The 22,298-nt window shown below is 38.6% G+C and overlaps 2 protein-coding genes across 2 annotated transcripts; one reads left to right on the plus strand and one right to left on the minus strand.

Moving 5' to 3' along the window:
• Nucleotides 1–263: 263 nt before the first annotated feature.
• LOC111436714 lies at nt 264–1,892 on the plus strand. The gene is made up of 3 exons (XM_023074430.1): nt 264–818; nt 1,032–1,194; nt 1,243–1,892. Exons 1-3 carry the CDS (start codon nt 264–266, stop codon nt 1,890–1,892), a joined length of 1,368 nt encoding a protein of 455 aa, XP_022930198.1.
• A 15,763-nt stretch (nt 1,893–17,655) lies between these two features.
• On the minus strand, nt 17,656–21,561 carry LOC111436715. The gene is made up of 3 exons (XM_023074431.1): nt 21,393–21,561; nt 18,016–18,230; nt 17,656–17,920 (listed from the first exon to the last, which is right to left on the minus strand). Exons 1-3 carry the CDS (start codon nt 21,480–21,482, stop codon nt 17,656–17,658), a joined length of 570 nt encoding a protein of 189 aa, XP_022930199.1. The 5' UTR covers nt 21,483–21,561.
• Nucleotides 21,562–22,298: the final 737 nt, after the last annotated feature.

Below are 22,298 nucleotides of genomic sequence, written 5' to 3' on the forward strand. Positions count from 1 at the left end.
AAGTGTGTGACGTAGTGGTTACGTGCACTGTTTAGATGCCACCTAGAACTCGAGGAGGAGGTCTTAGGGGACGACCCCCACTTAGGGGTAGAGGAAGAGGAAGGGGACGGAATGGGAGACGGGAGGATTCTGTAGAGCAGCCTATTCCACCACCAGCGGCACCTTAGGCTGCACCGGATCCTACAACTGCCCTAGTAAACTCATTACAAACTGTGATTCAAAATCTGACTGCCAACTAGCAAGCGAATACTTCTACATCAACTATGGAGGCTAGGTACCTGCGGAATTTCAAGAGGGGTGACCCTCGAACTTTTAAGGGGGCATCTGAAGATCCAACGGTGGCACAGATGTGGTTGAGGTCCATTGAGTCAGTATTTGTGTTGACCAATTGCCCGGAGGCCCATAGGGTAGAGTGTGCTACGTTTATGCTGCGTGATGATGCAGAATTGTGGTGGCAGGCCACCCGCGACCTTATTAGACCTGAGGGTGCTACAGTCTCGTGGGTGGAGTTCAAGGATGCCTTCTCTGAAGAATATTACCCAGAGGATGTCCAACTGCGAAAGCAGCAGGAGTTTACCCAATTGAGTCAGAGAGGGCGTACTGTTACTACCTATGCCAGGGAATTTTCTAAGCTGATGCGTTTTGCCCCAGAATTAGTGAACACAGACTACAAGACAGCCCGACGATTTGTACTGGGGTTAGATACGAAGATTCATAACACTGTCGAGGCGTTTGCGCCTACCACTTACGCTGCCGCCCTGAGAGCAGCTAAGGCTATGGAAGGATCTGATAGTTCGCGTGAACCCCCTTTATCACCAGTGGGACAGAAGCTACGCCGCGACCAAGCTGACCGAAATGAATTGTCGTTTCCACAAACACAGAGACGATCCGATTGACAGCGCCAGGATTATAGGCGTGTATAGCAGGGCAGTGAGAACCGGTCAGAGAGTAGGCCCAAGTGTAAGGATTGCGGTAAGAATCATTGAGGCCAGTGTTTGGCTTGATCTGGAGCCTATTTTCGATGTGGAAAGGAAGAGCATTTGGCTAAGGACTGTCCTGGAAGTCGTACTACTGATGTTGGAAATCAACAGAAACCATTACGCATCGCGAACAACCCCCCTCAGAACCGTCCGCCAACAAGAGCTTATGCCTCTACCAGCAAGGATACTGGAAACTCGGATGCAGCGGTGACAGGTACACTATCTGTTCTTGGGCACCTTGTTCTGACATTGTTTGACTCAGGATCTACGCATTCCTTTATTTCTACTGTTTTTGTTAGTCAATCTAAGTTTGTATTAGAGCCTTTATTGCATGGATTTTCTGTAGGCACCTCGGCAGGGGTGAATATGATTGCTGCTTATAGAGTAAAAGATAGTCATGTATTAGTATCAGAAGTTAAAATAGAAGTAGACTTGATAGTACTTGATATGCATGTGTATGATGTAATTTTGGGAATGGATTGGTTAGCGAAAAATCATGCTAGCATAGATTGTCACAAGAAAGAAGTGGTGTTCACACCACCGTCCAAGACCAGATTCAAATTCAAGGGCATGAGTCTGGGTACCGTTCCAAAGGTTATATCAGTGTTGAAAGCAAAGAAGTTGGTCCAGCACGGAGCATGGGCTATACTAGCCAGCGTTGTGGATACTAGGAAAGAGGAGGTTTTCCCAAACACCTTGCAAGTGGTGAGTGAGATTCCAGACGTATTCCCAGAGGACTTACCGGGAATTCCTCCGACACGAGAGGTAGATTTTGCAATAGAGCTGGAACTAGGTACCGGTCCAATATCTAAGGCCCCGTATCGTATGGCACCAGCTGAGCTGAAAGAACTTAAGACGCAACTACAAGAGCTGTTGGATAAGGGATTTATTAGACCTAGCGTTTCTCCTTAGGGTGCGCCAGTGCTATTTCTCAAGAAAAAAGATAGATCAATGCGCCTGTGTATTGATTACAGAGAACTAAATAAGAGAACAGTGAAGAACAAGTATCCCCTTCCACGGATCGAGGACTTATTTGATCAGCTTAGGGAGGCAACAGTGTTTTCAAAGATCGATCTTCGATCTGGTTACCATCAGATCAAGATTAAAAATGAGGACATGCCAAAAACAGCTTTCTGGACGAGGTATGGTCATTATGAATATGTGGTTATGTCATTTGGACTTACTAATGCCTCTGCGGTGTTTATGGAACTGATGAATCGCGTGTTCAAGGAATGTTTGGATACTTTTGTCATAGTGTTCATAGACGATATCTTTGTGTACTCAAAGACGGATCACGAACATCAGTTACATCTAAGAATGGCCCTGACAATACTAAGAGAAAATAAACTATATGCCAAGTTCTCGAAGTGTGAATTCTGGTTACGAGAAGTCGCTTTCCTAGGGCACGTGATATCTGAGAAGGGTGTGTCAGTAAATCCTACCGAGGTGGAATCGGTCACTAAATGGAATCGTCCTATTACTTACTGAAGTACGAAGCTTTCTAGGCTTAGCGAGTTATTACCGACGCTTCATAAAGGATTTTTCCAAGATAGTTGCACCTCTTACGCAATTAACCCGAAAGACTGTAGCGTTTGTAGGATCCGAGGAGTGTGAAACAAGTTACCAAGAGCTGAAGGATAAGCTGGTGACCGCGCCAGTGCTTACAATGCCAGACGGTACAGGAAACTATGTTATTTACAGCGATGCTTCAAAGAAGGGTTTGGGATGTGTGTGATGCAACAAGGGAAGATGATTGCTTACGCATCTAGACAGTTGAAGGACTATGAAAAGAATTACCCCACACATGATTTAAAACTGGCAGCGATGGTTTTCGCATTAAAGGTATGACGACACTACCTTTATGGAGAGAAGACTCTAATTTACACTGACCACAAAAGTTTGAAGTATTTCTTTACTCAAAAGGAGTTGAATATGAGACAGCGGAGGTGGTTGGAGCTAGTCAAAGATTATGACATTGATATTCAGTATCACCCCGGGAAGGCCAATGTGGTTGCAGATGCCCTAAGCAGGAAGACAGCTCATTCATCAGCATTAATTACAAGTGAACCCAGGGTACAGGCAGATTTTGAGCAAGCTGGAATAATGGTGGCAGTGGAAGGTATTAAGGCACACCTAGCTCAACTGACTATACAACCCACCCTCCGTCAGAGAATTGTTGATGCTCAGGTAAGAGACTCTGAATTGGAAAAGATACTTAACGGGATGGAGGCAGAGCCAGCTGAGGGATACACCAAGGCATCTGATGGAGGACTACTGTATCAAGGTCGGTTGTGTGTGCCAATGGTAGAAGAGCTAAGGAATGAAATATTAAAGGAGGCACATAACTCCCCGTTCGCCATGCATCCGGGAGGTACCAAGATGTATCAAGATATAAAGCCACACTTTTGGTGGTGTGGAATGAAGAAGGATATTACAGAGTTCATGAGTAGATGTTTTGTTTGCCAACAGGTCAAGACACCTAGACAGAGACCAGTAGGATTATTACAGCCTCTCAGTGTACCGGAATGGAAATAGGAGAACATTGCCATGGATTTTATAGTGGGATTACCAATAACATTGAAGGGTTACACGGTCATATGGGTAATCGTGGAGAGGTTAACAAAGTCAGCGCATTTTCTCCCTGGTAAAGCCACCTACACAGTGGACAATTGGGCACAGTTATATATGAAGGAAATCGTCAGATTGCATAGAGTTCCAGTGTCAATTGTATCAGATCGAGACCCACGTTTTACTTCAGCGTTTTGGCACAGACTCTAGAAATTGTTAGGTACTCGCCTGGAATTCAGTACAGCGTTCCATCCACAGACAGATGGATAGACAGAACGTTTAAATCAAATTTTAGAGGATATGCTACGTGCCTGTGTACTTGACTTCGTTGGTAGTTGGGACTCGAAGCTGCATCTCATGGAGTTTGCCTATAACAATAGTTATCAGACGACAATTGGCATGGCACCATATGAAGCATTATATGGAAAACAGTGTAGGACACCATTATGCTGGGATGAGGTAGGGGAACGTGAGTTGGTGGGTCCCGAATTAGTACAAGTCACGAATCAAGCAGTATAAAGATCAGGAAAAGAATGCGTGCTGCTCAGAGTAGACAGAAAAGCTATGCGGACTTAAGAAGAAAGAATCTAGAGTTTGAAGTGGGCGACAAGGTATTCCTGAAAGTGGCGCCAATGAAAGGTGTTCTAAGGTTTGGACGCAAGGGTAAATTGAGCCCACGCTTTATAGGACCTTTTGAGATTTTGGAGCAGATTGGGCTCGTCGCATATAGGTTAGCCCTACCACCATCGCTCTCAACGGTACACAACGTGTTTCATGTATCAGTACTTCGTAAGTATATGGCCAATCCCATGCATGTGATAGAGGCTCTGGAAGTGGCAGAAGACTTAAGCTATGAGGAAAAACCGTTGGAAATTTTGGATCGTAAGGTAAGGACTCTACGCACCAGGAACATTGCTTTTGTCAAGGTGTGGTGGAGAAACCAACCCATGGAGAAGGCTACACGGGAACGAGAAGATGATATCAAAGAAAAGTATCCAGAGTTATTTCTGGCCAGGGAGACTTTCAAGGACGAAAGTCCTCTTTAGGAGGGGATAATGTAAGGATTTGAATTTTTGTTTTATTTATTTTAAATTTTATGCTAAGATTTTATTCTCGTTAGAAAAGGTGCGATTTCTAACAAGGAAGTTACTGCCTAATGTAAAAGTCATAAAGACCTTTTATATTCCCATATTCAACTCTCCTCCTTCCTTGGAAACAACTTTTGCTCTCCAAACGTTTAGGGTTTTCGAGGGTGTCTGAGAGTACGGGAAAAATCGAGAGGGTTAGCAAGGAAAAAATGTGTGGGTGGTCCGCTGGTTTTTCGAGGAGTTCTCAGAATCGAGTAGCGTTGCTGGTTCGGAGAAAGAATTGGGTGGAAGTAAGCATCAACGTCGGGACCGCCGCGTTGAAGAAGGTAGGCCGTCAGAACAGAAGGAGGAAGACGCCACATCACCGTCATCGGAAGTGGGTAGACTGTGTCATCATCGGCAGCGACGCACCTTCATTTAGGGTTATCAAGGTCTTCCGGGTAAGGAAGACAAAAGGTTCGGGTCGAGCTACTTAGGTCTCTAGCGTAGTCCACAGACGAACACGGGCCGCGCTCATTCCGGCCCAATACGAGCCCAGCAAATGCGTGCATTGCTTCGCACGCGTATCTCGTGGCAGCTTAGCTCGGCTTAACGTGTATGGCTGTTTGGCTCCGTCAAAACCCGCGACTCGGCTATGTCAAATCCCGCGGCTCGGCTTGGCGGCTTAGTTGGTCGGCTCGGCAGCTCGGCTTGGTGACTCGGTATAACTATAGTATATCGATTCCAAGGTTTTCGATCCGTTCGAAGCCGTTTCTGCCCTTAGTTTTACCATCCGAGGTCAGTATGGCTCCTAAACGTTAAAAACCAGCTTAGGTCGGGGGGTTTATTTTGATAAATAGCATGAGGTTTAGCTAGGGTACCTTATGAAAGGTTCTAAATTCTTACGTGGTTGTCATAGGGCGTATTTAACCGTTGGGACTAGCTCGTTGAGAGTAACTTCAACCAAGACCATCGAGGTAAGTGACCTTACTGTTGGAGTTAGCTTACTACGTGTATGATGATGCGTGTCATGTGGCCCCTGCATGCACCATATTTATGTGATATGATTATGTGATGTATAAAATGTGTTGACTGTAGATTGTGTATGTTATGTGATGTATGAATTATGTTGAGTGTTGACTGTTTATGTTATGTGAAGTTATGAATGAGATGTTAGAATTATATGCCATGAATATGTTGATCGATGCCATAGATACACGTAGAATTATTGAGTCATGTCATGAGATGTTTATGGAACTGGAATGTACTTTCATGCTATGTAATATGCCATGTAATGTAGGTCATGTGAGATGCCATGTAATGTAAGAAACGTATATGCGATGTTACCACTGCTTATGTAATGCCATGTTAGATATGTTAAGGGACCTCATGCATATATGTATGTCACGTGCATCGGGATTCTTCCCCTTTATGATACGAAAGGATGAATTACGATATTTATGTTCGCTATGATATCATGCGAGCCCTTTTCTGTTCTATTGTGTCCGGCGACGTGTAATACGTTATGCCCGACCAAGCTAGGCTTAGGGGGTACGTATATGAGCCCGCGTGGTGGGTCCATGTACACGTACATGGGCCATGTGTGAAGGAGTATCACACATTCAACCCTACCCAGAATAGAAAAGCGCCCAAGGCTATGAAAAATTTATGAAAAGTTAGGTCCCACTCATATGTTGCATGTGTTTGCATTCCTAACCCCAACAGTGGGATGACTTACTGAGTATTTCATAAAATACTCAAGCCACGTGCTACCTACATTTTTCAGGTAAAGGCAAGGTGCCAATGTACGGTTGACGGCGGAGCTGAGGACACAATGGAAGTTGGAGATGGAATATTTCTAGGAGTTTACTTTTATTGGGCTGTTTTAAGTTATAGTATTGAGTTTTGTTTTATTTGGGTTTATTTTGAATTCAGTTATTGAACATTTATTTTCGGAGATAGGTTTTGTTTTGGATTTATAATCCTTTATGGAAGACTCTTCCAAGGTTATTTATGATGAGCTTCTGCTAATGAGTTATATATGCATGGGTGACGTCACTAATTAGGTTAAAGGAAATTAGGGGCGTTACAGTCTTCCTTTGGAAAAAACCTTGAGAAAAACCTCTCACAAACTCTCTCTTCATATATACTTAATCCCTCCCAAGATTAGTCACTTACGGGATTCCACAATCCTGTTCTAAGGCCGGAGAATAGTGGAGAAGACACTAGTGGTGGCTCGAAACTGGTTCGTGAGGAAAAAAAACTTGAGCGACAAAAGGTTAGTATTCAAACTCATTGAGTTTTAATTCTTTTGAACATGCTAGCTAATTTACTATAATTGATGTACTTAGAGTGCCTAAGATCCAAATTACTTTCGCATGTGTTATATTAACACCATCAACTTAGAAACGACAAAGATAATACATGAATTTCTAAGAGGGGATGTCTCAACTTGAGAGAACAATTTTATTCCTCACAAATCTCATTTTTACATAATAATTTGTGGGTATTTATAGTCTCCCCACAAAAGAAGTTAGTGGCCATGATTTAATACTGATCCCCTTAAATCTGCACAAAAGACGTAGTCAATTTCACCGTTACAAACTTTATGAAATTAAAAATAATAAATAAAGTTTTCCTAACAACTCTTGAAATGATGCTTGCAACTTCATCCGCTACTTCAACCATGCAAATATTCACTTCTAAAGCTCCGAATGGTCCTTCCTCAATCAAATCAACTTGTAACACATGAAATGATGGTTGAACCGAGCCTATCCAATTGTGTAGATGAAGAATGAATACTTTTTTAATCTTCTTGGCCTTTTATCGTGTAATAGGTCTAGTTGGAACATTTGGAACACTGTGATCCTTATCAAATTGGTCAAAGTCTAGATGAAACGAGCTCTTCAAACAATGAAATTTAAGTTTCTAAGCTTAACGGATCAAAGTTTGAATGAACTTTGGATCAAACGTCGAGATATTCTGACAGATAGACGAACTTTGGGTTTCTAACTCTTTGAAGCTCTCGTATGGGCGAACATTAGAACAAACATCTAGAAAAAAAATGAACTTTTGGCTACTAGCATGATGGAGCTCAAACAAGTCCATGTTTCGATGAACTTCGACACAAATGTCGAGACGAACTCTGATAAGGACGAACTTCTAGGTTCTAAACCATTTGAAGACTTACTAGGCCCTAGGTTTTGGCAAACTTAGGGTCTCTAGCTCTCGAAAGCACCGACGAGTCGAAGTTTGGACGAACTTTGACACAAACTTCGAGATCAACTCTAGGAAGGGTGAACTTTGGGTTTGTTACATTCCAAACCTCTAATGGGTCAAAGTTTGGTCCAAATGCTGAGATGAACTCCAGAAAAGATAAACTTTGGGTTTTTAACACTCCAAAGCTCGAAAAGGGTAAAAAAGTATGAATTATGGCAATCCTTTGTCCAAACTCTGGAATGGACTAACTTGTACGCATGTGTTGAGACAATCTCTAGAAATGATGAACTTTAGGTTTCTAACTCTCCATTGCTCTAACAGGTCAAAGTCAGGACAAAACAAACTCTTCAAACCATGAAGTTTAGGGTTTAAGCCTAATGGATGGAAGTTTGGATGAACTTTGGACCAAACGTCGAGATAGTTTGATGGACAGAAAAATTTTGGGTTTCTAACTCTCTAAAGCTTTAGTTTGGAAGAACTTTTGTCCAAACATCAAGGAAAACTTTGGAAAAAAAAAATAAACTTTCGGCTCCCATCACGATGGAGCTCTAACAAGTTCATCTTTCAACAAACTTCAACACAAAGGTCGAGACGAACTCTAGAGAGGATAAGCTTCTAGTTTCAAAACCATCCAAAGAATTACCAGGCCCCAGGTTTTGTCGAACTTTGAAGGCAGCAAACTTCGGGTCACCAGCCCTCCAAAGCTTTGATGGGTCAAAGTTTTGACAAACTTTGGCATGAACTTCGACACGAACTCTGGTAAGGACAAACTTCTAGTGTGTGTTCCTCCAAACATGTAATTGGTCAAAGTTTGGTCCAAATGCTAAGACGGACTCCAAAAAAGATGAACTTTTGTTTCAAACTCTCCAAAGCTTGAAAAGGGTTAGAACGGATGAAGTTTGGGTGAACCTTTATCCGAACACTAGAAAGGACTAACTTGTACACCAGCATCGAGACAAGCTCTGGAAAGGACGAAGTTTGGGTTCCTAATTCTACAATGCTCTAACATGTTATAGTTTGGACGAAACGGGCTCTTCAAACAATGAAGTTTAGGTTTCTAAGCCTAATGGACCAAAGTTTGGACGATTTTGGACCAAACGTCGAGACAATGTGACGAACCGACAAACTTTGGTCCAAACATTAAGGTAGACTTCAGAAAAAAAATGAACTTTTGGCTTCCCGCACGATGGAGCTCTAACAAGTCCATGTTTCGATAAACTTCGGATCAAATGTCGAGACAAACTCTAGAAAGGATGAACTTTTGGTTTCATAATCCTTCAAAGTTGTATAAGGTCCCTAGTTTGGCAGCGAATCTTAGGTCTATAGCTTTCCGCACCGACGGGTCAGGGTTTGGACGAACTTCTTCACGAACTATATGAAGAGTGAATTTTTGTAATGTGGCCCTTCAAATGCTGAGACAGACTCCAGAAAGGATGAACTTTGGGTTTTTAAATTTCTAAACCTCGAAAAGGGTAAAAAAGGACGAAATTTCAATTCCTAACTCTCCAAAACTCGAAAAGGTACATAAAGGATGGACTTTGAGCGACCCTTTGCGTCATTGATAATATTTTTAAAAAATTTATTTATTATTTTAATTTCATAATTTATTGTAGTGGGCAAAAGTGTGGGACAAAAGTTCTTCTAAACTCCTTTACGAGAGCATTAGAGAGTTAGAATCCAAAAATTCGTCTTTTCTCAAGCCCATCTTAGCGTCTGGATAAAACTTCGACCCAGTAAAGATTTTGAGGTCCACAAACCCAAAGTTCATCCTTCCTATAGTTTTCTTGAAGTTTGTGCCAAAGTTCGTCTAAACTTAGATTGGTCGGAGTTTTGGAGGGCTAGAGACCCATAATTTGCTGCCTTTAAAATTCGCCAAAACCTTGACCTTGTAAGTCTTCTGAGGGTTTTCAAATAAAAGGTTCGTCTTTTCCAGAGTTCGTCTCGACATTTTGGCCGGAGTTCATTGATACATGGGCTTGTTAGTGAAATGAATCCAACCACCGATTATTTTCATGTACCGAAATGAGCAATTACAAGAAGCAAGACAGAGAGGATTCAATAGGCCTTTCTATTACATCTTCAAAGGCTTGTCAATGTACAAGAAATACAAAGATTTTTTAGTACAAATATATTTATTTGTGAAAGTTTGTAAGGATCCTAGTAGTACCTCTAGCTTTGCAAATCCAGCATTGTTGGCGCTTACCAGTTACACTCATTTTTTCTAGAGTCTTTCTTGATGTTTGGACCAAAGTTCTTCCAAACTCTTACAAACTAGAGCTTCAGAGAGCTAGAAACCCAAAGTTCGTCCATCCCTCACACTGTCTCGACGTTTGGTCCAAAATTCAAACAAAATATGATCCGTTAGGCTTTGAATCCTAAATTTTTTGGTTTAAAGATCCCGTTTCGTCTGGACTTCGACTTGTTAGAGCTTTGGAGAGTTTAAAACTCAAAGTTCATCATTTCCAATGTGAGTTAATAAGCTTGACTTAGTAAAAGAGATTATTAACCTATAGCAATTTTAGGATAATTATTGAGTAGTTTTTTATTTGAACAACTCTAGATTTGTTATTAAGGGGTATTAACAACTTGAGGAGGAAGTTGAGGAGATCAAATGTACAATCTACACTGTAAATACTTATGAGATTTAAGTTATTTGTACACAAGGTTTAGTACAAAAAATAAATAAATAGAAGAATTACAAAACATAAGTACGTAAGGTTCCTATGTTCAAAAGCTCTCTCCCCTCAAGTACTTTCAAGTTGTTTTTCCGCTTCAAGTTCCCTCAAAATGTTCTTCTGCTTCAGTTATTTGTTTCGACATATTTCAATCGTGGGCAATTGAGGATTCTATTGACATGGCTAAGTTAGGGCATGGTTCTAATACCATGTTAGATGAACACGACTCTCCACAATGGTATGATATTATCCACTTTGAGAATAAACTCTCATGGCTCTACTTTGGTATTCCCTCAAAAGGCCTCGTACCAAATAGTATTTTTTTATTATAAACCCATGATAATTCCCTAAATTAGCTGGACTTTCATCCAACACTACCAACTCCAACAACTTAATGTATCTTTGAAGGATAAAAAAATGAGTGTTTTAAATTTTGCATTTTAAACCTCTAAAAAAGTACCATCATAAATTTAATACTTTATCAATTTTTTTAATACATAAAAAAATGAATGGTCCAACTTTAAACTTTATATAAAAGGAGCTAATAAAATACAAAATTAGTTGTTACAAAAGCTAACGGCTAAGAGTGTTGAGAAAATTAAGAAAGTTGAGTAGGTCACCTTACCTTTTACACCTTGTTAGGGAAGATATTCTCCAATAACTAAAATTTACAGCACACTTTCAACTAATTGTGGTTAAAATATAACTACCTATAACCTTAGTTTGACTATATGCATGTATATATATATAAGAGATAGAATCCAAATACTTGGTAGAAAAGGGTGAGAGATCTTCAAGAAGAATATGAAATCTCCAAGCATATTCTGTTTAATCGTGTTGGTTGCTTTGACATCAAACAATATGATGAGATTTTCTTTTGTAGAATATAAGCAACAATTGCCGTTCAGCAAATGGGAAGTGACTATTTTAAATCAGATGACTACTTCAACTCTAATTGTTCGTTGCAAGTCAAAAGATGACAATCTGGGCGAGCACGTACTCCGCACCGGAGATAATTACAACTGGAGTTTTAAAGAAAATTTTTGGATTTCTACGTTGTTTTGGTGCCATTTTAGCAGCAAACATGGACAAGTTAGTCGAAATGTTTTTTAGCCCGAAAGAGGGATTTGGTTTAATGATCAATGTATTCATCATAACTGCACTTGGGCAATTAGAGACCAAGGTATTTACTTGTATTTTGGATCTCACAAGGGCTTCTGGTTAATGTATTATTGGAAATAATGAACTCCGACTTTCATTCAATTTCAATAAATAATTTTATGAATAAAAATGCTCGTTATCTTTTCGGAGGTTAAAGTTTCAATTCTAATGAAATTTGCTTTTCAAAATTTTAAAACATCAATAATGTCTTCAAACTAATTAGTTCGGATAGGATAGCCCTGATGTCGAGGTACCATCACGAATGCATCGACAGAAAATTTTTGGTAATGCTATGTATATGACAGCTGCAAAAGACACACATGCCAATGTCTCCAACATGGCACCAATAGACATGAACAAATCTACGCAAATGGGTCCAAGTTTAGACGAACTTTGGCACGAACTTCAGGAAGAAATCTAAGAAGAGCAAACTTTGGTTTGTTATCTTTTAAACCTCTAATGAGTCGAAGTTTTGTCCAAACGCTGAGACGGACTCCATAAAGGAGGAACTTTGGTATCTAACTCTTCAAAGCTCAAAAAGTGTCAGAAAGAACTAACTTGTACACAAGAGTCGAGACAAGTTCTGGAACGGATGAACTTTGGGTTCCAAACTCACCAAAGCACTAATGGTTAAAATCCAAATGAAACGGGCTCTTTAAACCATGATGTTTAGGTTTCTAAGCCTAACGGATCTAAGTTTTGACGAACTTTGGACCAAACGTCAAGACAGTGTGATCGAAGGAGAATTTTGGGTTTTCAACTCTTAGAAGCTCTAGTTTGGAAGAACTTTGGTCCAAACATCAAGAAAAACTTGGCTCCCAGCACGATAGAGCACTAACAAGTTCATGTTTCGACGAATTTCGACACAAATGTCGAGACAATCTCTCGAAAGGACGAACTTCTGGTTTTAAAACCCTCCGAAGACTTATCAGGCCCAAGGTTTTGGCAAACTTCTAAGGCAACATACTTCGAGTCTCTAAGTCTCCAAAATATCAACGAGTCCAAGTTGGGACGAACTTTGGCACAACCTTCGAAATGAACTCTAGGAAGGGCAAACTTTGAGTTTGCAGTCCTCCAAACATCTAATGGGTCAAAGTTCGGTCTAAACGCTAAGAAAGACTCCAACAAGAATAAACTTTGGGTTTTTAACTCACCAAAGCTCAAAAAGGGTCAGAAAGGACGAAATTTGGACAAATCTCTGTCCGAAATCTAGAAAGGATTAACATGTACACAAGCGTCGAGACAAGCTCTAGAAAGGATTTACTTTGGGTTCCTACCTCTCTAAGATTCTAACAGGTCAAATTCTAGACGAAACGGACTCTTCAAACCACGAAGTTCAGGTTTCTATGCCAAATGAATCGACGTTTGGACGAACTTTGGACCAAACACTGAGGGACGGAAGGATGAACTTTTAATTTCTAACAATCTGAAGCTCTGGTTTGGAAGAACTTTGGTCCAAACATCAAGACAAACTGCGGAAAAGATGAACTTTTGATTCTCAGCACGATAGATCTCAAACAAGTCCATGTTTCGACGAACTTCGGCACAACTGTCAAGATGAACTCTAGAAAGGACAATCTTCTGGTTTCAAGACCCTCGAAAGACTTACAAGTCCAAGTTTTTGGCGAAATTTTAAGGCAGTGATCTTTGGGTCCCTAGCCCTCCAAATCTTCGACAGGTTTTGAAAAAAATAAACTTTTGCACAATAGAGCTCTTACAAGTCTTTGTTTCGACGAACTTAAGCACGAATATCAAGACAAACTCTAAAAAGGATGAACTTCTTATTTCAAAACCATCCAAAGGCATACTAGGCCCTAGGTTTTGGCGAACTCTAAAGACAGCAAACTTTAGGTCTCTAGCCCTCCAAAGCTCTAACGGGTCCAAGTTTGGACGAACTTTGACATGAACTTCTAGACGAACTCTGGGAAGGGCGAACTTTTGATTTTGTAGCCCTCCTGAAAGGACAAACTTTGTGTTTCTAACTCTCCGAAGCTCGAAAAGGGTCTGAAAGGATGAACTTTGAGCGAACTATTGTCCGAACTCTGAAACGGACTAACTTGTACACAAGCGTTGAGACAAGCTCTTGTAAGGACGAACTTTGGGTTCGTAATTCTTTAAAGCTCTAACGAGTCAACGTTTAGACAAAACGCTCTCTTCAAATAATGAAATTAAGGTTTCCAAGTATTAGAGCCACATCGCAAGGCCTTATTGTGAGAAGAAGAAACTTCAGTATTTTTCTTTAAAGAGTGAGCTGAAAGCGATTCGAAGTATGGCAGCTAAAATTAAGTTCATCAACCGGCAATTCCTAAGTTTGATGGCGATTATGATCATTAGTTTATGCTTATGAAAAATTTTCTTCGTTCAAAGGAATATTGGTCTTTGGTGGAGACCGAAATCCCTGCCTCAACAGAAGGAGTAGAGATTACCGAAGCACAACAAAAAATAATTGCAGACCAGAAGCTGAAAGACTTGAAGGTCAAGAATTATTTGTTCCAAGCCATTGATCGAACTATTATGAAAACGATCCTTAATAGAGATACTGCAAAACAAATTTGGGACTCTATGAAGCAAATGTACCAGGGTTCCACAGTAGTCAAAAGAGCTCAACTCCAAGCTCTTAGGAAAGAGTTTGAAGTCCTACAAATGAAAGAAGGTGAGAGTGTTGATGCATATTTTGCTGGAGCTCTCACCATTGCAAACAAGATGAAAATTCATGGCAAACACATGAAACAAGTTGTGATTATTGAAAAAATCTTGAGATCAATGACATCAAGATTTGACTGTGTTATATGTTCAATTAAAGAGTCTAATAATTTAGACACTTTAACAATTGGAGAATTGCAAAGTAGCTTACTGGTACAAGAGCAAAGACTGAATGGACGTGTAAGTGATGAACAAGCACTAAAGGTGACATATGATACCAGATTCGGTAGAAGAGGAGTTGATCGAGCTCGTGAAGTTTTTCGAGGAAGCGGTAGACATCCATTCAACAAAACTACCGTTGAATGTTATAAGTATCATCAGTTAGGACACTTTAGATATGAGTGTCCTCAATGGGAAAAAGAAGGAAATTATGCTGAGCTTTAGATATGAGTGTTTGACTGTGTGTTCTCCCTACTTAGCCTGTCTATCTACACAGAGTTAGGGGGTAAGAGTTAAGTTTGTTATACGATGACTTAGGTTAAGATGGCAAAAATGACTAAGTACCTTAGGATCGTGAACAACATGAAGAGAGTCTAGACCCTATTACACCAAGACTAAAGAAAGACTCGAGGAGTCAGAATAGAGTAACCCGGAGTCAAAAGCCCGTGCTAAGCAACCTAGCTGGCCTAGGAATCCTATAAACCTCTTCAACTCCCAGACATGATCAAGACATATTTTAAAATCATGAGCCGACGGTTGCCTTTTTGGCCCTTAATCTCAAATAAATAAATAAATTAATTAATGTTTTGATGATAAAAATTACACTTAATTATTAACAATTATCAGTATTTTGAATTGTCCATAGTGTAAGGTTGGGAATAGTGATTTCAACGTCTTTTTCAATCACTCAAATTAGAGCTAAAACGAAGAAGTTTCAGTCGAAATAAGATATCCGACGTGATGATGTAGCGGCAAAATTGACATCATAGATCAATCAAAGTATGACACTTATAACTTTGGAAGAGTAACAAATGGTGGAGCTTTCAATTACTCACATTATCTTTATTAATTTTTTTATTATATTATTATATTTTAAAAAATAATAAAAATGAATTTGGAAGTTTTTTAATATTTACTTAAAAAAAATTAAAATAAAACATGAAAAAATCTGGTCTATCTTTTATTTCTTTTTTCAAACAACAAATATAAATATGAAAATACTTTAAATGGTCTACCTTTCATTTTTTTTAATAGTCAGGTTTTTCTTTATGGTTCATATTAAATTCTTATTTTTGCCACTTCTTCCCTATTTAAAGTCATCCCTTCCCCATATTTTTCACAACACAACACACAACTTCCACAAGTTTTTAGGGGTTTATACTAAACGAGTTAATAGGATATGTATTTACTGTTGTACAAACTGTCCACACGTGCAAGTATGAACCTACCAATCGGTTCGCACACCTCCTAGGCCCTATCGTGGTCAAGCGAGCATTCTCTAGAGCTGTTGATGTCAGACACCCTCTAGGCATAGTGACCGTCGTAGCATTATGATTAACATGATGATCATTTTTCTGCCTCATGGTGTACATGTCTTTGTCATCGTAAAAGAGGGGTATTTCTGGATGCATGAACGCACAATGATGCACGAGATCCCAACATTTTTATTCATTATCATGTAAGACAACCCCTTCCATTTTTTTCCTTTGTATCATAATCTTTATCATAGTTTCCTTACATAAATTGCGGTTGTGCATTATGTCCACACATTTTTGTCGTATATCATTCATGTCATGTATCGTGTCATACCATGTCATATCATACATACATCATATCATCAGCATATCATGTACAATATCGCCAAACGTGTTATACAATAATATTTATCATATCATCAGTACATCATCATATCACGTGTCATAACATTCATGTACCATCTCATAGTCACGTTGTATCACGAACATATCATGGACTTATCATCTCGTAAACATATCATAGTCATATTATTTTGTAAATACATCACAATCATATTCTTTCATAAACATATCATGGTCATATCATTTCATAAACGTATCATAGTTATGTCATTTCATAAACATATTCATATCATATCGTTTCATAAATATATCATCGTCATCTCATTTCATAAACACATCTTAGTCATACCATTTTCTAAATGTATCCTAGTCTTATCGTTTCATAGACATACTCTAGCCATATCATTTCATAAACATATCCTAGTCGTGTCGTTTCCTAAACGTATCGTAGTCATATCGTTTCATAAACATATCTCAGTTATATCATTTCATAAAGATATCTTAGTCATATCATTTCATACACACACTATAGTCACATTGTTTCGTAAACATTTCACACATATCAAGCATATATCACGTATAGAACCACGAGACACATGTCATGATACAAACATCATGATATGAACCAAGAGACATCAATCATACAATATGCTTCAATGAAGATGTGAAGAAAAGGTTGTCAAAATTATCAAAAGATGTTTCAATTCATGCTACATTGAAGAAGAATAAAGTTTGATTGTTGTAAATTTTGGGTGGGTTACAATTTGGAGTTATTGTATTTCATTATTGTATTTTAAGACTTTTAATTTACTTTAGGTTTAGGTTACAATTACATAATGGTCAATTATGGGCATTAAGTATGAATGTTACAACTCCTTTGAAATATCTTTAGTAGTTTCATTTTGAGGCTATATAAAGCCATGTATGTTGTATTTGTAAGAAGACTTAGAAGATATATCAAAAGAAGCATTTGTGCTTTTCTTTAGCCAATGGCTAAGTTTCTTTGCAACTCTATGTAGTTTAGGTTGCATGTAGAATCATTCAAGCTCGACATGATCAATCTTGCTTGTGGAGTGATTCGAATCTCAATCAAGTGAAGCATATTGTATGATTGATGTCTCTTGGTTCATATCACATCAACTTTTAACCAAACCGTTAGTAAGGTCACTTACTTGGTTTGTATTAGCAGGTGTTCTCCTTACACTCGAGTACAATTGACTATGTGAATTTTATTTCCCGACCTTAAGGTAAGTGCTACATATTAATTTATGCCATATTACTCGGTTCAAAACTACAAAATAATCTTTTTTTTACAATTATTATAGGTTACCACTACTTTAAAAGAGTTGAATTTGAGTTATATCAAGGTTGAAAATGAAAAATATTGTCATTTGTTAATCAAAAGTGAAAATAAAACCTCATACAATTATGCTATAATTTTACTTATGAACATTCCTTGGAATATCATATTCACAAGTCCTTACTTAATAGTCAATCATTATTATTCTACCCAAAGAAAGAAATTTCATGCACTGTTCGTAAGAGCCTCAGCACTATCTCTGTTTTCCTCTATTTCATCAAAGTAGTCCTCTCGAGCATTTTCAACCAACATTAGGGCAACCAACCAGAAGAGGGATGAATCAAGGGATAGAAATGCACCCCCACCCAAAAGACTAGTCATAGCGGTCGGGCATGCTATATCAAGATTGTGATGAATGTTGCGAGTCAAGTGAATTTGCTCGGTGACTGTAGGCCATACGAGCAAAGTTATAGCCAATCCAATTGTGAACCTGCAAACACAGAGGTAGCTTGATTGATAACGTTTCCAAATCACTTTTTAGGTAACAGTTAAGAGTAAAGGATGTAATTTGGAAAGAGAAGTTACAAGGCAATGTTGAAGAAAATAGAGAAACTGGTGCTCTTAAAAAAGGCACCTCGAGGAACGGATTTTCGTTGGTAAGGATAGAACAAAGAGAAGTATCCTGCAATTGAAGAAGCAAGAAGAAACGCAAGGGAAAGATATCCGAGGGCCACAGTTGGGTCCGCTGGATATTGATAGATCACAATGCCTTTGCTTGGGATGGGAGTTCCAGATGCAAGCTGCCCATAAGCAATCACAACAAGAAAGGACAGTGACCATCAAAGAGGGAGCTTGGAAAATTATATGTTATTACATTGGTTGGGAGGTTCTCATCTTGTTGTGATTGTTTCAAATGCACAAATATCTACCCAATAAGAATCAAATAATTTGTGTTAGTGAAAAAGTGAGTAATTGAAGGGTTGATAAGAAGATTGTATTATGAAGAGCAAGAATGCTCTCTATATAGAGAGAGAACACAAAAAGATATTTAGAAAATCTACTTAAAAATCTGCAGAAAATTGGGTAACAAACATGTAAACAAATCAAAAACTAAATCAAATCAAAACTAAATCAACTCCTAGTACGTGATCTTTAACACTCCTCCTTGTTTAGATGTTGTGAACTCTAAGCTTTTTCCTGAACACCTATCTTACTCCAATTATCTTTCTATTTAAAGGTCGATCAACCAACTCCCTGGTTTTGTTTTTCTCGATCAATGAAAGCTCCTCCTCTGACAGGTGCATCATCAACCAAAGCATCTTGTCGTTCATCTTCAGACTCTTCTTGTCATTCATCTTCATGCTATTCTAGTCGTTCATCTTTAGACTCTTCTAACATGCTACAAAAGATTAAATTGTTTGGTGCATTAGAAATCTGATTCATCTTCGTCAGTTCTTCCAAATTCCATTGCTCATTTCCAACAAACTAAACATCTTGGCTCACAATAACACAAGTAGTGTGTGGTTGAAAAACTCTGTAAGCTTTGGATATAGTGTTATACCCAATAAAGATGCTAGCTTCTGCCTTTTTGTCAAGCTTATCACGCTTGTCCTGTGGAATGTAAGTTAAGCAAAGACACCCAAATACTCTAAGGAACATTAAAGAAGGTTTATAACCATACCAAACTTCAAATGGTGTCAGGTCCTTCACAACTTTTGTTGAAATTCCATTTTGAAAGCACACAACAGTGTTTGCTGCTTTTCCCTAAAAACGTTTTGGAAGATCCTTCTCATGAAGCATGCATCTCGTCATCTCCATTATGAATCTATTCTCCTTTCACTAACGCCATTCTGTTGAGGAGTGTGTGGTTCTGTCAATTGATGTTCAATTCCAGCCTCTTCACAAAATCTGTTAAAAGTTTCCGAAGTGTACTCCTTGCCATTAATTGACCTTACATTTTGAATCAAGCATGCACTTTCATTCTCAACTCTGGCTTTGAACTTCTAACACATTCTTGTTAGATCATCAATAAAAACAATGTAATAAAGATTACCATTTAATGATGGTATTCGCTGAGGACCACAAAGATCAGTATGAATCAGCTGCAGTTTTTTCGATGCTCTCCATGCCTATTTAGGATAGGGTTGCCTATGTTGCTTCCCAAAATTACAAGCATGGCAAAGAGGCATGTCATCATCAATGTCAGCGAGTCCTTCTACCAGCTTCTTTCACTGCATCTGAAGCAAACCTCTATGATGAAAGTGCCCAAGTCTTTTGTGCCAAATCACAGTGGCACTAGCTCTTGATATGATGGTCGTTAGATTTACAGTAAAGCTTTTTCCTCTCATTTTGACATTGAACAAGTCATTTCCACTAGCATCTCCGATCCAAGAACTGCTTATTCTCAAACAACACTTTATAGCCTTTATCAAGTAACTGACCAGCACTTAAGAGATTTTGATCAATTTTAGGTACTAATAAAACATATGGAATAAATTTTGTACCTTCATAGCTTGTTATAGCTACTGTGCTTTTTCCCTTGACTTCCAAGTGTTCACCATTGCCAATCCTCACTCTCTTGACTTCAGTGTCTCGTAATTCCTCAAAAAACTTTTTGTCATATGTCATATGATCTGTGAACCCACTGTTAATCAACCAACTCTCGCTTGATTCTTTGCCTGAGGAACAAGTTACCACAAACAATTGATCTTCTTCTTCTTGATCAGCTACCTATGCATTTATTTCTTTCACCTGATCTTTGGTGTTGCAGATCACAGCTTCATGTCCAAGTTGATTGCATTTGGAGCATTTGGCATCAGGTCTTCTCTAACACTTGTATGGTGGACGACCTTTCTTCTCACAATGGCGGCAAGGTGGATATGACTTTTTTGAAATCTCCTCCCTTTTGTCTTCTGATAATTGACAGATGAATCTCCATTCGTCGATTGGTTTTTGAAAATTTTCTTATTTTTATACCTGTTGTTGTCTTGATGCTTAACAAGTAAGGCACCTTCAATCACCCCTTCTTGCCTCATAGACCTCCTTTGCTCTTGTGCTTGTAAAGCATTCAAGAGCTCTGTAAGAGAAATCTTTGACAGGTTTTGGTGTTCTTCAGAGTAGTAATGGTGGCTTCAAATTTCTCTGGAACAGTGACCAACAGCTTTTCAACGATCCTGGAATCATTTATCATAGAACCAAGCAATCTCACCTTGTTGGCAATGCTGAGAAGTCTGTCAGAGTACTCTTTCACTAACTCAGACTCCTTCATCTTCTACAGCTCGAAATCCCTAATCAAATTCAGGACCTTCATTCCATGAATCCTCTCATCTCCTTCATATTCAACCTTGAGATAATCCCAAATTTCCTTTGCTGTTTTGAGAGACATTATTCGCATGAGATCATTTGAGATACTGCTGCAAATAGGCAAGCTTTTGTCTTTGATTTTTTTGTCGTCTTTTTCTTCTGTGCTTTGATTTGTTCTACAGTAAGATTTGCTGGAAGTGGAGGGACCTCGTAATCCTCTTCTATTGCGTCCCAGATCCAAAGCCTCCAAAATAAGTCTCCATACGAACTGCCCACATTTGATAACTGTCTCCATCGAAGACTGATGGTGCAATAACTGAAAAACTAGATTCACCTTCCATTTTGATCTCACAGATCCCTTAAGAAGATAGCTTTGATACCAATTGATAGTGAAAAAGTAAGTAATTTAATGGTTGACAAGAAGATTGTATTATGAAGAGCAAGAATGCTCCATATATATGGAGAGAATACAAAAAGATATTTAGAAAATCTACCTAAAAATCTACAGAAAATCGGGTAACAAACCAGTAAACAGATAAAAAAACTAAATCAAATCAAAACTAAATCAACTCTTAACTATAAGGAGATTTAATCAGATTCTAACTGACATCAATCTAAGCAAATACGTGATCTTTAACAATTTATGAACATAAGCTTACCTTCTTGTTCTCAGCTACGACTCCAAATATAAAGGATATCACACCTAAAGTTGCGACAGTAAGAGACATTATCTTGACAGACACGACCATTGATCCCAAGATAAATGTTACAAAAGAGTTTTCAGAAAAATGGGTAAGAGAACGGGAAGACTATGGAATGAGATTAGTGAATGCTTGATATTTATAGTGCTCAGTATCGTCCAATGCATATCCTGGAATCATGAATTAGGAATTAAAATACGGAAATAAACCGATTTTCTTTTGTTGGGTTGTTTTTTTTGTTGGGTTATTTTTTTTTTTTTTTTTTACTTTAATTAGGAATTATATGAACAAATTACCAATCTCGGTGTAAATCAGTTATGCATGCTCTTATTGCCAAAAAGAAAATTGGCTTCATTGATGGCACTATTGAAGAACCGTCTCAAAATACAAATTCAACCGAATTTGAACACTGAAATTAGTTCAACAGTATGATAATATCTTAGTTAACTCATTCAGTTGAAGCAGATATCGCTGATGGAATTATTCACGCCAAGACAGCTCATCAAGTGTGGGTTGATCTTCACGATCAATTCTCACAAAAGAATGCTCCAGCAATTTTTCAGATACAAAAGTCGATAATAATGATGTCACAGGGAACCATGGCACTGTCAGCATACTTCACCAAGCTCAAAGCATTCTGGGATGAATTGGAAGCGTACCGCATGTTGAACACAACTCTATGTGGGAAACACTCGCACTCTTTATTGAGACCAATCGAGAAGAGAATACAAGACACTTTGTAGAATACTACTACTTTATAATGCTTGGGATTTCTTGGGATGAAACACTAGGTAGGGTCGAGGGGTATTTATACTATATCTTATGCAATCTAGACCTAACAAATGTAAATATTTTTCCTAAAAT

This window comes from Cucurbita moschata, unplaced genomic scaffold (assembly GCF_002738365.1).
Source record: "Cucurbita moschata cultivar Rifu unplaced genomic scaffold, Cmos_1.0 Cmo_Scf00059, whole genome shotgun sequence".
Lineage (NCBI taxonomy): Eukaryota > Viridiplantae > Streptophyta > Magnoliopsida > Cucurbitales > Cucurbitaceae > Cucurbita > Cucurbita moschata.

Excerpts from the sequence above, each read along its gene's own strand:
- LOC111436714 (XM_023074430.1), top strand. The coding sequence starts at position 264 with ATGGAGGCTAGGTACCTGCGGAATTTCAAGAGGGGTGACCCTCGAACT. Across the intron at positions 819-1,031 it reads GTGAACCCCCTTTATCACCA|GAAGAGCATTTGGCTAAGGA; the intron begins GTGGGACAGAAG and ends CGATGTGGAAAG. Across the intron at positions 1,195-1,242 it reads CTCGGATGCAGCGGTGACAG|GATCTACGCATTCCTTTATT; the intron begins GTACACTATCTG and ends TGTTTGACTCAG.
- LOC111436715 (XM_023074431.1), bottom strand. The coding sequence starts at position 21,482 with ATGGTCGTGTCTGTCAAGATAATGTCTCTTACTGTCGCAACTTTAGGT. Across the intron at positions 18,231-21,392 it reads TCGTAGCTGAGAACAAGAAG|CTTGCATCTGGAACTCCCAT; the intron begins GTAAGCTTATGT and ends GCTTATGGGCAG. Across the intron at positions 17,921-18,015 it reads ATTTTCTTCAACATTGCCTT|GTTCACAATTGGATTGGCTA; the intron begins GTAACTTCTCTT and ends CTGTGTTTGCAG.